This window comes from Argiope bruennichi, chromosome 7 (assembly GCF_947563725.1).
Source record: "Argiope bruennichi chromosome 7, qqArgBrue1.1, whole genome shotgun sequence".
NCBI classification, from domain to species: Eukaryota; Metazoa; Arthropoda; class Arachnida; order Araneae; family Araneidae; genus Argiope; species Argiope bruennichi.
In genome coordinates, this window is record NC_079157.1 from 48,862,920 (window position 1) to 48,879,207 (window position 16,288).

At 31.9% G+C, this 16,288-nt stretch overlaps 1 protein-coding gene across 1 annotated transcript in view; it reads right to left on the reverse strand.

The window, feature by feature from the left end:
- Positions 1 to 295: 295 nt before the first annotated feature.
- LOC129976177 (fibulin-1-like) overlaps positions 296 to 16,288 on the reverse strand; it is a 49,224-nt gene continuing 33,231 nt past the window's right edge. Inside the window, exons 6-11 of the mRNA XM_056089612.1 lie at positions 15,300 to 15,401; positions 14,143 to 14,253; positions 10,727 to 10,867; positions 7,443 to 7,592; positions 4,639 to 4,732; positions 296 to 417 (exon numbers count right to left, since the gene is read on the reverse strand). Coding sequence (XP_055945587.1) covers positions 399 to 417; positions 4,639 to 4,732; positions 7,443 to 7,592; positions 10,727 to 10,867; positions 14,143 to 14,253; positions 15,300 to 15,401 — 617 coding nt within the window. The 3' untranslated portion in view covers positions 296 to 398. The remainder of the gene's footprint in view (positions 418 to 4,638; positions 4,733 to 7,442; positions 7,593 to 10,726; positions 10,868 to 14,142; positions 14,254 to 15,299; positions 15,402 to 16,288) is intronic.

Consider the following 16,288-nt stretch of genomic DNA (forward strand, 5'->3'; position numbering starts at 1 on the left):
TGTTTAATAGAAATTGAATACAGCAAATGTTCTCGATGAACAGAATGTTTTTTAAAGGTGACCAGTAAACTAATATATGAAAAGTATTAACAATATAAAAATAAATAATATAACACATTTATTCTCATTTTGCGAATTTCTTGCCAAATATATTTCGGTATCTTATAATAATAGTAACTTTTCACCACATTCTTATTTTCAGTGCTATCTTTTTCATGTAATAGTAATGCAAATAAAGGCCAGATAAAAAGTTTAAAAAATAATAAATTTTATTTATTTTAATTTTTAATGTGACAACAAAATAAGCTAGGTCAATTTACAAATGCAATTAGTGAGTGCGCAGATGAATTGCAAAATGAAGCTCTGTAAGGTACCATCAGCCAACATCGATCAGTTATTCAACTTAAACTGGCTGCCCTAAAATAAACATTTTCACATTTAATTCACATTTTACATAGTGATATTAACAATGAAGTAAACACAACAATATAGTACAAGGTTGTAAGCACATATTCCAACTCTAGTCAATATTTATGATTTCACCACCATAATATAAAAAAATAGTTTCACCTTTCCGGGCTACGGGAAACAACTGACCTATTATACAGGGTAAATTAAAATGAATACCCCAATTTCATAGGTATATTACGCAAAATGTAATAAATGCATTCATTAAAAATGTACATACATGCAGAGGTATTATAAGCAAATTTTGAATGTGCTCCTAGAAAAGGTTCGATATGCGCTCCTTTCATTACACGGCAAACATCAAGGGGCCGCGGTGGCCTGGTGGTAAGGTCTCGGCTTTGGAACCGTAGGGTTTCAGGTTCGTGACCCGACTCCACCGAAGAACCGTCGTGTAAGGGGGTCAGTTGCACGTTAAATCCGTCATGACCAAACGTACTCCCGTTGGTGTGGTGTGGAGAGGGGGGTGCCAGCTCAGGTGTCGTCCTCGTCATCTGACCGCGGTTCAAAATGACGAGGTCCGTCCCAAAATAGCCCTAGTGTTGCTCCAAACGGGACGTTAATATAACCAAACCAAACGGCAAACATCAAATCTGAAATGCAATTGTTGCCAAATTTAGTGAAACATGTCTATGCGATTTTTCCTTGTGGGGCTTTGTAAAAGATCGTTTGTTGTGTTTCCAGATCCAACGACCATGATTGATCTAAAACTCGTATTACAATTATTATCGCCAGCATCGACGCAAACATATTGCACAAAATTTGGCAAAAATTACATTTCAGACTTGATATATACCATATAACAAAAGAAGCGCATATCGAACATTTATGAGAAGTACATTCAAAACTAGGTTATACTACCTCTTCACATATGTGCATTTTTAATGAATACATTTATCGCATTTTGCCTAGTACACTCAAGAAACTGGGACATTCATTTTGACTTACCCTATAAGCCCTATTGACTTACCCTATTCATTATAAGCAATATCATAAAAATATTGACATAATACTTATAGATAAAATTATTTTCTCTCAAAGCTATCAGAAATAATATTTTTGAATATGAAGCAAATACGAATCGTGCAGGCTCGTAGATCAAAACATTTAGGCAGACAGGGTGAAGCATACGTGATTCAAAATACGAACGAGTTTGTTCTTGTTGTTTATTCGCGATTATATTCTGTTAACAGAAAGCAAAGTAAAACAGTAAAAAAAATTCTCACAGAAAAAATTTTGATTCAAGGCACAATTTTATGTATTTTTTTAAAGAAAAATAAACAGTGATGATTAAGAAAATCGATATTTCCACACATTAAAGAATGATATACTATCTGATGAAGAGGAGGTCGAATTTCAAACTTCCATGGATGGATAGAAAACCGAATTTAGAGAGTTGTAATCAAATTGCTCAGCAGAAAACGATAAATCATTAACAAAGGAAAAACTAGAGGGAGTATTCAGCCCTAAACTTTCTTCCATGGAATTGGCGTACAATAGTTACGAAATATTGACTTTTGTTGTGAATTTGACATGTTTACTGAATCTACAGTGACATCCATGGCGAGTGTTTTGCAATTATTCTCTGACATGCGGTATCCGAAAATCTAATTTGTATTTTAGACATGTTTCACCGAACTGATTGAAACACAAATTTGCCACAAAAATGCACTTGCAGTCACAAAATCCTACACCAAATTCGATATATTTAAATCATTACATTTTTGAATTATCACGTTTACATGTTTCTGAAAATACAAACCTATAGAAGTCAACCCTTAGTTAAAATGTGGCCCAAACTTTGGTAGGTGTCTACACTATAGATGCTAAATATGTGTACCGAATTTCATCTGTCTAACTCTCTTCGTTTACTTATAATTATATTTGGGCAGACGAAGTTCCTCTGAACAGATTTTACTCAAAATTTGACAGAAATCTGCCAATTTGGTGCAAAGATCGTATACTAAATTTCAACCATTTAGCTCAAAGCGTTTTTCAGTTATCTTTGCGACAGACAGACGTATAGAAAGACATTTTTTTAAATGTGTTTTTCGAACTTTTGGAGGTTTAAAATACGACGATTCATCAAAATCATGAGTTTGAATTTTTTGACTCAGATATCTACAAAATTTCCATGTTTTTGATCTCCTTGAGTTCGAGAAACATATTTTTTTTAAAAATATCTTCCAGTCTGTCTGTGAAACCAATAATCCAAAACGGTTTTGAGCTAGGTGGGTAAAATTTGGTAGGCAATCATTCAAATAAATTGTAGATATTAACAAATTTTGAGCAAATTCCTTTCAGAAGTCTGTCTGTTCGGCTGTTTGAATATAATTTAAAGCTATAAATACAAAAAGAAGAGAACTAGATGGATAGAATTTGGTACACATATTTAACATCTATAATGTAGACATCTTTCAAATTTTGAACCAAATCAAACAAAGGAATAATCATCTGCCGATCTGTACTTTCAGAAACTTGTAAACGCCATAACTCAAAGCACAAAATCTTAAATATATCAGATTTGGCATATGATTTCGTGATTACAATTGTAGTTCTGAGTCAAATTTTGATTATCAGTTGGTTGGAAAAAATGCGTTTGAAACACAAATTTAATTTTAGGATATTATTAATCGCATTCCAGGGATTAATAGCCAAAAAAACCTTGACTAAGAATGGCATAATATATTCAGTAAAAATTAAATTCACGCCGAAAGTAATATTTCGTAAGAGTTGTACGCAAATGGTATACAAACTTTCTCTGGAGTAACATCTTTTTTAACGAGAACGTTTTGAGGAGACTACTCCAGATAGTTTGAATTATGCATGTTTGTTTACAGTTCTGCTTGTCTGGGAGAAAAAAAAACTAAAGATGGCTTTAAATTAAATAGATAAATTTGGTATATGGTCTTTGTAACAATTTTTTTTAGATTTCTATTATTAAGTTTCGAGCTAAATCCATTCAGTGGTATTCTATCTGTTTACCACTATTTGAAGGAATGCATAGAAATCTCAGTTTCGTTTCGTTTCGTTTCGTTTAGTTGTATTAACGTCCCGTTGTAAAGCAACACCAGGGCTATTTTGGGACGGACCTCGTAATTTTGAACCGCTGTCAGATGACGAGGACGACACCTGAAATGGCACCCCCCTCTCCACGCCACACCATTCCAGCTGGAGGACGTTTGGCATGACGGATTTAACGTGCAACAGTCCCCCTTACACGACGGTTCTTCGGTGGAATCGGGTCTCAAAACCTGAAACCCTACGGTTCACAAGCCGGAACCTTACCACCAGGCCACCGCGGATCCCATAGAAATCTCAGAATTAAGGAAGAATCTGAAAGTTGAAAATAATGACTTGAGCACAATACTGATGGTACCAAGTAATCTTAAATCTCTGAAGGACATGATGTCAAAAATTGCCAGTTTTTTACCAACAGTTTGAAAGTGTTCGGATTTCTGTTGTTGCGAAACGAGAATTTGGAGAAATATTTAGAATTTCGCGGAAGTTTTCTATTAGTGATGGCCTTCTCCTTGTTTAATGAGGAGGAAGGACAGTATTGACCATTTTGTGGCCAATTCCCTCGAAGAGAATGTCAGTTTGACAAATTGGTCAATGTAAGGATGGACAAAGCTAAAGATAGCAGTCGGCCACAACAAATCCTTTCGATATTGCTTCGTTCAGTGGTGGCGGGGTGGTCGTCTGCACACAAGAAGAAGTAGTATTCCATCTGTTCGGAGCCGAATATGAATTAATATATCTCTAAAATGAAGAGATCTAGCTGGTTAACCTTTAGTACACAAATTTAACATCTAAAATATGGATACCTGCTACATTTAGAACCACTACCTTTGAGGGATTAACCATCTATTAATCTGTACTTTCAGAAATATGTAAACGTAATGACTTAAATCAGTGAAATTCTGTATCTTGTGACTGCACCTTTACTTTATATCTAGGTTTCAATCGGTCAAAAGGAAGTCTAAAATACATATTCGTGCAATAGATGTACTTTTTTTAAAGATCACCGTGAAACTCGCACCATATAGCCTATATTCCTTTGTGCACTTGATTATTATTATAAATAAATTGTCCAAATCTTAATTAAAAACAAACTAGTTATAAAATCATTTGAGAAAAACGAGGAAAATCTAAAATAATTATTATTCTTACCTGCGTTTCACGTAAAAATGAGCGATTATTGACATGGCGATAAGAACAATGGTTACGACAAGCACAATCAATGCAGGAACAAATGACTTTTTCGCTGAAATAATAAGCAAAAAAATATTATAGAATAAGGAACAAACATTAGACGATAAAATTAAGAATAATTTTGTTAAGGGGTGTAGATAACAACAAACAGTTAAAGATCAAACAAGTAATCCTCTTTAAGCTTTCATCATTAACGTCTACAATTTTTTTTCTTTCCTTTATTTAGATTTAACACTTTCATATAACTTCAAGAGTTGTGCAACGGAACATATTATTACTTAATTAAATTATTACTTGAAAAAATACTATTTAACTTTTAACCCCCCCCCCCAAAGTACTGATCGTGGCGTAGGGGAAGATAAAGTGGAAGGCCAGGGATTGATCATTTGTGGCTTAGGGCTAACCGCCTCAAAGAGAATGCCATTTCGGAGAATTTGTTAGTAATATGAATGAATTATGATAAAGATGGCAGTAGGGCCACAACAAATCCTGTCGATGCTGTCTCATTCAATGGTGGCGGGATGGTCGGCTGTACACAAGAAGAAGTTTTGATCGTGATAAGACAAATAACAACGAAATCAAAATCATAAAGCTAAGAAAATAAAATAAAAAAGTGTGTTTATGTAAAATAATTAGGAAAACTCACTAATCAGTTACCCAGTCTTAAACATTATTTCGATTTTGTCCATTTTTATTTCATATAAAACTTTATGACATCTAGTCATCAATGATCTTTTGTCCTCTCCCCATCATTTTCAAGGGCAATTTCAAAAACGAACTTTACTGTACCTTTTCTGCCAGAAAAAAAAATCACAAAGAATGTTCCCAGTCTCTGACTACTGTATTGATTTCAGTAATATGTATTTCATAGGGAAACTGAAGATCCTTAGCTATGCCATCAGTGGTATTTTCATCCATTTTCGAGGGTTACAGCAAAAATGTCTTTGACGGAATTGCTAGCCCCAGCATTGGAGCGATTTCGTCAATTTTCATTGACCAATTGATTTTGCACGTTTATATTTCTTCACGACAATTATTTCGTCTGACGAACTGTATATGATAATAAAGCAATGCATTAATATTCAATATCATCTATTATTACACATAAAGGATTAAAATTACATTTAATTTCCTAATTAGGGATTGCAATACCGGACCAAAATTTCAATACCGGTATTCGGTATTTTTTTGAATCTTAATACCGGGATACCGGTTTTAATACCGGTATTAGAAATTTTAGAAAAAGAAAGAAAACACAGGTGTTTCTTCGTTTTATTTGCCAGTTTTGTTAGAGAGTGTAAATTGTTGCTAGTTGGTGGTACTGTTAGCAATGCGCGATATACTCTTTCCAAGTATTTACCTCTAAATCCCTTATCTTCAAATAAATCGATTTTTCGTCGGGTGGTTTTGGATATAGCTGATTTCTGTATTGTATTTTGGTTCGTTGAAATTTTTTTATTTATCACTAATTCTAATTTTTGTTCAAGAGACAATTCCTTTTCACTATCGACAATACTGACATCATAATCTTCGAAAATTGAACCGAATTCTTCTGAATGTGGATAGGTTTGTGGGTAAAAAATTTTAAGAAAATTTACTCTTAACTTCATGAGATTTGAATTTCTTATTTTCTTTCCTTCTTTTTCATTTTTAAAATCATTATAATTATGTAAATACCATAAGACATTTTCTTTTTCGGTATGCCTATCTTCTGTGCGATTTTTCAATGTAATATTAAATTCTTCAGATAGTGATGTGTACTGTTATTTCAGTGACTGCAACATGAAATTTGTTCTTGCATTAGCTGTTAATAAATTAGAATCTCTCCGACATAATGCCTCAATAGTCATTTTTATTGAAAGTAGAGCTGATATAGTTCTGGATATTAAGTCGAATTCACTATCTGAAAAATTAATTTACAGGTTTAAGTCGATTATTGCTTTTTGGATTGGATTTCTCAGTTTCAAAAATCGTTCCATCATTAGGAGTAAACTGTTCCAACGTGTTTTAGAGTCTACTATTAACATACATTCTGTTTTATTTTTAGTTAGTATATATTTTAGTAATATATCCTTTTTATAGGGGAACGTTTAAATATCTTAACAATTTTTCAAACTTTATAAATTATAGGAAGCCATTCTTGATAGGTTAATATTTCATCCTCATTAGCAATATCTTCTTCAAGAATTACATTGTAATTATCTTCATTGTCAATATCACTCTCACTCTTACTCTCTTCAAAGTTGGAATCCGAAATTTCTATATCCACAGTAATTTGGATTCTTCTGTTCTTTATTTTTTTGGTATAATACATATATTACTTCTAATTGAATTCCATGTACATAGCACAACTGCTGATTTGCACCAATCAACTTTCCAACTTTTTTCATAATTGTTGCCCTATCAGTCGTTATGGATACAATATTTTCTTTCAGGGATAATCCATGTTTCGTTAATTTAGATTTAAGCAACTAATTAAGCCATTAATTGGCTAGTTAATTTCGTCCGTTAAGGAGACATAAAAACAAAAACGTACACTATTTTGCTATGTTCGCGATACCTGAACATATAGTGGAGACAATTTTAAAAAATTCTAGTAAATACCGAAAAACCGGTATTTCAACTTGTGAATACCGGTATTACGAAATTGTACAAATGGCTCAAAATACCGGTATTCGGTATCCCGGTATACCGGTATTGCAATCCCTATTCCTAATGTATTGCAGGAATGATGAGAATATTAAATTAAAAATGGCTCTTACCCTTCACGCATGTAGTTTTACTGGGATCGAGAGAATAGCTGCTCGGCTTATATCCTTGGAAACATTCGCACTTGTAAGAACCGGGAAAGTTGACACATTTTACGTGATCATAATATTTGCACGAATCGTGTGATCTGCACTCGTCAATATCTGCAAAAGAAAATCGCATTCCTTTCAATCAACAATGAGGTATGATTTTAATATGATATTCTTGAATAAACCGGATAATATTTCATATGGAATAATTCTATTTTGGCCCAGTTTGTGAAGTTATTTTCTTTTAAATAAAAAAAAATACTTTAATCTCTCAATTGCAAGGGGATCTCACGGGGATTGATTTGTTTGTAATAACTGCTAACTTAACAGTGGTAAACTGTTTCCAAAGCAATCCTTTAGTTTTGGTTCCAGTATCACTCACAAAAAATGGGATGTCGTCTTTCTAAATTGTTAAAACGTAGAAAATTCACTTCTTCGTTCACTTTTCGTCTTAGTGAGAAGCTATGCTGCATTTCTCTTAAATGATCATGGCTTGATTTTGCTGATAAAAATTGCAAAAACCAAAATTAAGTTTCGTTAATCTTTTTAATCATTCAATTTGATATTGCTAATGGAAAATGGCTTGTTATCAATGACTACAATTTCTTGCAGGACTTTTAACAGTTAAAGTTTACAGTTTGTTTATGGTAAGTTATATATATATTTTCATTAATTTCGTAAAGTTGTTTTCCTGCGAAGTAAGTTTCCTGTCAAGGAAAAAAAGTTTTATAGATTTCTAAATGGATGACGAGCGAATGATTCTAATCTTGGCGACAAAATTGGCAATCATTTGGCATTTTGGCGAGGAATTTAATGAATTCGCGACAAAAATGAAGGGGAAAAAATTGTGAATCCTGGCAATAGTTCCATTATGAATCGATTTTCGGAATTTGTTCTTGAATATTCTGAGCCCTCTCTCAAAAACTATGAAAAACCCAGAGTGAGTAATCAGTCAGAGTAGTAGACGAGTTGAGAAACGCGAATAGTTGTGAGTAGTCTCTGCTGCGAATTTTCGAGAAATTTCACTGTTGTTGCGTTAATTTTTTACTTATTTGCTGTTTATTTACTGCAAGTGCTATTTTTGTGTGCATTTCGTCTTTGTTTTGCTACTGTAATATTCGTGTAGAATAATAATTAGTATTCTTTACTCATCCCGTTGTACTTATCACTGTACAACCCACGGATGGTTTCTGGAGATTTTCTTTAACGATATCTAGAGCTGAATGTTTTTATGTCTTTTACACAAATTCTAGCATTGTTTGCAAACTATTAACAAAATTTAATACACGTGCTCTTAACGGCAAGAGAAAAAACACAGATAAATTTTAAGGGTCATAAAATTAATTAAAAATCAAGCAAGGTTTTGATGTATGTCATCTATATTTTTCAAAAGCAAGCCTCACCAAAATGCAACTTACTCTATCTTTAAACTCTTAAAAAGTTAATTTTTTAATGATACCAATGTCGTTTTCCTACAGTTCTTTCTTCTATTTTAATATTTTTGTAATAATTTTATTTGATACGCAATCCGTAAAAGATGAAAGAAATTTTAAGATGATATGCAAACTATTTTCCTTATTTCATCAAACCATTCATTTCTCTTGCCAGAGTTAAAAAGATAAAAAAATTGTGCAAATTAGGAGTTAAAAGTGTTCTATTATGGAAGCCTTTTCAGGTTATAGCAAAGAACCTACTTTCCTTATTGCAGAAAAATAATCAGAAACAAAGAGAGGCATTATAATGCTTCTTCTTCATCAGTCTAAATGAAGCAGATAATGATGATTTGGGGTAGTTAAACATGGAAAATTTGGGGCATGTTTCTTTTAATTGAATGTTGTGCTAGGAATGGTTTCCAGAGTTGGCGCACTATACTGTGAGAAAAGCTGATACGTCTGGCAACTTCAACTTGTAATAAATCTAAGCTTCTTGTATAAGAATCCATTTTTGAAGAATAAGGTAAAGAACTTATTCTGGATATCGCTAAATACAATTTCACAGCAAAACAAGGCACAGCTTAAAAAGGATGTCAGGGGAACATCAGAGATATGATTGTCTTATGATACTTTCTAACGAATAATGATTCTATTTTTTACACTGGTTCTCTGAATATAATTAAGTTTTTCATGATAATAAGAATTTTTATTTTTGCTCATTTGTCTGTTCTTTAACTTCTGCATGAGAATGTACTAAAAGCATTAGCAAAATAATTTTTACCCTTCTTTACTACTCCTGTTTTTATTAATGATGGGAAATTTCGTTGTTTCTGAATATTCATTTCATTTATTTATCAAAACATTTTGGGTCTTTTTACAATTATCTTATTACAATGCGTATCTTAGTTTAAAAGCTCCTTCAATTTAAATGTAAAAAATCTGGTAGCTCTATTATAACACTAATTGCTCAGAGACATAATAGCAATTTTTGTATTATATTGCATATCTGATCAAGTCGTAAATTAATAAAATACAAAACTTCCCCAGATATGAATCCGTAGCGACCTATATGCTTAACCAATCAATTGGACATTTCAGATATTGTTATTTCAATATATGTGTTCGAGATAGTGATGATTTAAAACATTATCGCTCTCATGGTGATGCTTACAATAAATCTTTTCAAAATTTCCAAATGGCAACACCTACTTTTCTTCTTGTAAATTTTTTTCGTTATAATTGTAACCGTGAGAGTTATATTGTTTTAAATCATCACTATCTCGGGGGCTTATTTTCAATTAACTATGTCTGAAAGATCCTATCGATTGGTGAAGCAGATTAGTCTTTAGGGGCTTATATATCAAGGAGGTTTCTTTATGACCACCAAGAATATTATAATTTTTAACCCTTTCTAGGGCGGTGGAAAACCCACCAAATTTATCAATCTTTGTATGAAATTATGTTGGTTGGCATAACATCTGACAAATTTTTTTAGTAAGTCAGAAACTTAGAAGCTACAGTTCTTTATCTCAGACAAAATGATGTGTCTTGATTTGTTACTTAATTATTAATTAATCAAATTAATTAATTAATCAAATTAAATTTATTTAATAAGCTAAATGAATCCCTTTTCTTATTCTGATTTCAAGCCTCAAAATATTTTAACGTAATATGACTAGAAAAAAATGGCCCTTTAAAGGGTTAAACAACAATCAAATACGCTGCTACAGCAACTAATTTAATCGTTCCAAACTTTTATGAAACCTCCTTATAGTTAGATTATAACTAATAATTCTCTGAAAATTTTAATCTTACCTTCACAAACTTCTCCTGGTACCGCTTTAGTGTCGAGAGACCCTTCGTAACCGTCGGGACATTGACAATAGAAGCTGCCGAAGGTATTGTAACATATCGTTGAAGGGTGGCAGGTGTTATTAGTTTCGCATTCGTTGATGTCTAGAAATACAAATGAAGAACATACTAGCATGAAAACAATGCCAAAAATTGAAAGATTAATTTCTCGGGATTGGATGGTTATTACATGTTCATATATTAATACATTAATACCTTAAAAGTGTACTACTAATACATCAAGTCTCATCTGGAACGTATTGCCCAAGTTATCCCAGCCCTCTGCCACAATCTTTTCCAAGTGTAAAGACATATTTTTGTTCAACTATGTTTCTAACATGGTTTGTTAATGGACTATTTTTGAACCACTTATAATAAAAAAAATTAACTCAAAGTAGGACACCTCAAATGTAGAGATGAGAAACTTCTAGAAACCCTATCTGATCAAAATTATCTATATGCTTTTAAATCTGCACATTTGTTTGTGAATTTTCCTAGAAAGACTAGGTGAACTAATCTTGAATTGTGACCCTGTAAAGTATATGGATAAACTCATACGGTACATTACAATTCGATCCTGAGAGCATTTTTGTAAAAACAGTATGTGATTTCGTGATGATATTAAGGCATTTTTCTTCTAAAAAAACAGATGCGGTTTGCTTTTAAAATAGAAATCTGATATTAACAAAACACTAGATATATGCAAACCAAATATTGCTCTAAAATTTAAATGAATATTCAAAGAAACAGGAATAGATATAATTTAATTGTACGAGGGTGAAAAATTACGTCTTTTATTTCATAATTTCAAAACCAGATATATAGGGCAATTTATATAAAAGTTGCTCATATTTAGAAAAATATTGTCTTTCATGAAAGTAGAATTTCCAATTTCTTTCAAAGAGAAGCTAAATGATGAAGAATTCTCCACTCATATTAGTTTAACTTAAATCTTCCAATAGTCGAAATGAATTGGTATATTATCAAGAATATTATAATCTAATTTAAATTGCAGTATTCTAGGTTCAAAAATATTTTTATTACTTCATCTCATCATTTGTATAGGAATAACAAAAAAAAAACATTATGTAATGTGATATACTCTGTGTAATTAAAAGCATACAGAAAATTATAGCCAACGGAAAAAGTATTTAATTTAATAAAGCAATTAATGTCTATAATATCTGAATATAAAATACCATCAAAAACATAACGTAAAAAAAACCAAGTCTCGCTACTCAGTTCTTCAGTCGTAAAAAGTTGTGAGATCCATGTAATACCAAGTCGGTCCATTTATTCAGTCCCAACTTAAGGGCCCTTCCGTCTTAAGTTACTACGTAATTAGCTAACCTAACAACAACTTATAGTGACCATATCAATATTAAAAATCTTTTATGGTTTAAATAAATAGATTGACTTGGCAATCGCACTAAACAATCTAATTTAATGTAAAGATGCATTGTGTTTACATTGCTCTATTAATAATTTCAAATTTAGTTTTGACCGAATTAAGCTTGTAAACATGTTCTTTATTAAATGTAATGTATATATTTACGCACATATGAATACGCACGTACGTAACTGGCATGACAACACTCATTATACATTCATATGTATGTATTATATATATGTATTTATAATAATATATATATATATACACTTATTATTTCATTATTATTATTTATGCATATACTGGTACACTGAGTTATTCTCTGCAAATGTAACTTTGTAATCTGGGGGCACGGCATCCTATATATTTATATGGGATTACAAAGTCATTTATGCAGGTGGTGTATCTAGAAAACTAGATCTAAATTGCAACATATTTTAGTTTTTCCTTGATTTATACACTAAATACTAATTGTATTCTAAATTTGAAGCTTCTATGTCTGCTAGAAGTGCCTTAGAGTTTTTATGATCGGTCAGTCAGTCAATCAGTGACAAAATTCACAAACTTTGACTAGTTATAATTCTTAAACTACTGGTTCAAATTTAATGAAATTTGAAATATACCGTATTTATATAATGCCTGCTTGGTTATTGAAAATTCAGACATCTAGTTTTATCCACAATGAAGTTATAGGGGGTCGAAAATGACCTGAACTGCTTCGAGAAAAGGATGGTACGGCCGTGTCGCTTGTTTTTGCTCGACTTGACGGTGGCACTGCCGTGCCCCCATATATTTTTATATTTTGCTTACGATGCAGATGTATGAATTATAAGTATGAAACGGGATTCAGAGTTTGCTGCAATGATGCTTCATACTCAATGAGAAATGCTAGGCACTGGTTTTTAGAATGATTCCTAAGAAATTACAATTTCGTTGTAAAGAAAGCTGATGAGCTCTGTTATCGAAAACTTACATATTCTATATGTTATAAGGAAAAATAAAGGATGTTTGTGTTTTAAAAATTCTTTATATTTCTCCAAATATAAGTATTATTTTTACCCAAAAGGTGCTTAAGTATCATGCACAGCTAACCAACACCACCATTAAAAATGGTAAGTTATTTGCAGCTTTGCGTGAATCGGTTTGAGCTCAGATCATTTTCTTCTTCAGCAATTTTTAGTCAATCTCCTAAATGTCTTCGTTACTAAATTCTCACTAACAAATTAGGGATAAGAGTATATATGTTCTCGCCATTCTCAAAGTACAAGAATGGTTCTTTAAAGCTTTTTGGAGAAATTAGAAGTAAATATCGAAATTATCCGGATATATGAAGGGTACAATATTAATGGTGCAGTGGTATTAGCTACATTTCTGAATACGGAAAGTATTTAATTCGAGAGAGATTAGTGCATAAGTCGAAAATGGTCATTTCATATTTAATAGAGTATTGTGTTATTTTCTGCTCAAAATGCCCAAATATGGAAATATTAATTGTTAATAAGAAACTACATATGCTCCTTGTGCATCAAATCCAAAGATTATTTTCGGCTAAATGTAATACGCATGAAAGAATTTGAAAAGGTTGACGAATGTCAGCTCTTGATGAAATGAATAAGAGAAAACTCGTTATCCACACTTGTTGCTCTAACATTAAAATCGTTCTCTTAAGTAGTCGTAAATTTGTAGATTAGAAATCAAAACTGCTTATTAATAGATTTACAATCACAGCTAAAATCTGCCTCACTTGTACAATCCATTGCTTATTTCGCTTACAAATAAAAAACGATATCCAAGACATCACGGAATCCTTCTAGAAAACTCCACCCCAACACTTGTGTTCTGTTTTGCTTGATTTTACTTAGCAATCCAGGTGTTGTCTGACACCAAACCATGTGTCACTATACATTTCAAGTTCGTGTGTGCATAGCCACGGTATATTTAGATTAGAAAATAACAAACAAAAAAAATGGATGGAAATAAATGTCATCACCTTCGCAATATCCAAGGACATCATGGAACCCTTCCGGACAGAGGCAGTGTTTCACGTTGTCAATCACCTCACATTTGGTATCTACGTCTCTATAACCAAAACAGTTACAAGCTGAAAAAGAAAAGATGTCTCGGAGCATTAAAAAGGGAAGGGAAAAAAGATACGTATTTGTATTGAAATCAATGTTTCCTCAAGCACTTGAAATTATGCAATAGTAATTTCATCTTTTTCATTAGAGGAATTACACACAAAAATGGTCATTGAGCGTATAGTTTCATAGTAACTTCATTTAAAATAGTATCTTCAAATTTTAATTTCTCACAAGTGTGTTAGAATCATAATAATCAAAAGCCTCGTGTCACATCTATTCTATCAATGTTATGCAATATTATTTTAATTATTTTTCTTTAATGAGCTTGCACATGGTAAACAACCTCAAAACAGAAAATCTGTATTGATAATGATCAATATTTTTCTATAGTTCAAACTATGCTTACCATTTGCTTTTAGTTGGATTTTTTTTTGGTTACTTTGTTTAAAGATTAAATATAGTTGTCCAGTATTTGATTTCAATGAGATTGCTGGTGGAAAGGTTGGCGTGTCTTTTCTTTCTTTTCAGTTTTCTGCCCACCCAACCAATTAGATAGTTTCAATATTATTAACACCTGGGGTAGACGTTATGCTATGTGATGTAAGAACTATTTAGTTTCTTCCTGCATTCTAAAAACGCACGGTAGAACACACAAGTCTTTATCTATGATGCTATTGACAGTAGCTTTCTTAATACTGCCGAACTATTTGTCTCATATGATACGAGTTTGTAAAGCGCTTCATTTTTAGGAACCTTAACCCTTTGGCTATACATTTATTTGAAACAACTTTTGTGTTTGAAGCGCATTTAATTTTTTGAACGTGTGAAGCCAGTATGAAAGAATTAATTTATTTCTTATTATTCGGAATATATACTGCTGCATGATATTGAGATAACTTAAGCTAATTACAATTAATTACAAAAAAAAATGGAAATATAAATTCAAACAAATATGGAAGGCTCTTATATGCCAAAAATACCCTAAGGATTAAATTCTGTTGAATATGATAATAGCTAATTTTAAAATAAAAAAAATTCAGTAAATAAAACAAAACAGTGAACTCACGGAGACAGTAGCCTTCTCTTTCGTAATAGCCTTCTTCGCAATGGCAGATCTTTTCCCCTCTAAAGCTAAAATCACATACGCCGCCAAATCCGCAATTGCATTCTGAAACATAAAATAATCATCATAAACTTTATGCAATTAATAAATTTTGATTGAAGTATAATTTTGTCTCACCAATTTCAAAATCATGCTGTATGAATGGACATCTTACTTTAATTTTGAATGTAATAGCTACAGATGTTTGGCATTTAATCACTTAAACTAAAACTTAATCTGTTAAAAAAGCAATCTCGAACTTATTAACTCCCATGTTTCTCTCTGAATTAATTGTACGTTGCTGAGTTCAAGAGTGACACTCAAGCAATCTTTACATCAAAGGAATATGAAAGATTTGAGACCAAAGTTCTTTTTAGGTTGTTTTCTTTAAATCTCTTAAGCTAAAACTTGATCTGTTAAAAAAGCCATCAGGAATTTGTTAATTCCAATGATTCTCCCTCGAGCAATATGTTGCTATACTCTAGAATGGGATCTCAAGCAATCTGTATATACATGTGTCAAACATTGAAATTAAAAATGTTTTTTATCTTAAAGCTATCGAAAATTTTAATTTTAAACTCGTTAATTAGCATTGAAAATTGAATATAAGAAATCTAAAACTGTAAGAAGTAAATATGCCTGCAATTTCTTCTTCTTACCTTTATAAAAAACAAATAAAACGCCGAGGGTCAAGGCAGTTGAAAAATTACAAATTTTGATTCATCCAATACCATTTGAAAGACATCAGGATTTTTTTCAATTAGTACTAATACATCTCATTTTAAAGAAAATATCAAATACTGCACTAAAAAGGATGAGATCTCAAGTATCTATTTCAAGAGTTGCCGATGCGTTGAAACAAATCTACAAGAGATGATGGAGACTCTGAAATATGGATTAGACTAAGTCTCCATCAGAAATCAGAACCATCAGAATTAATCGAAACACCAACA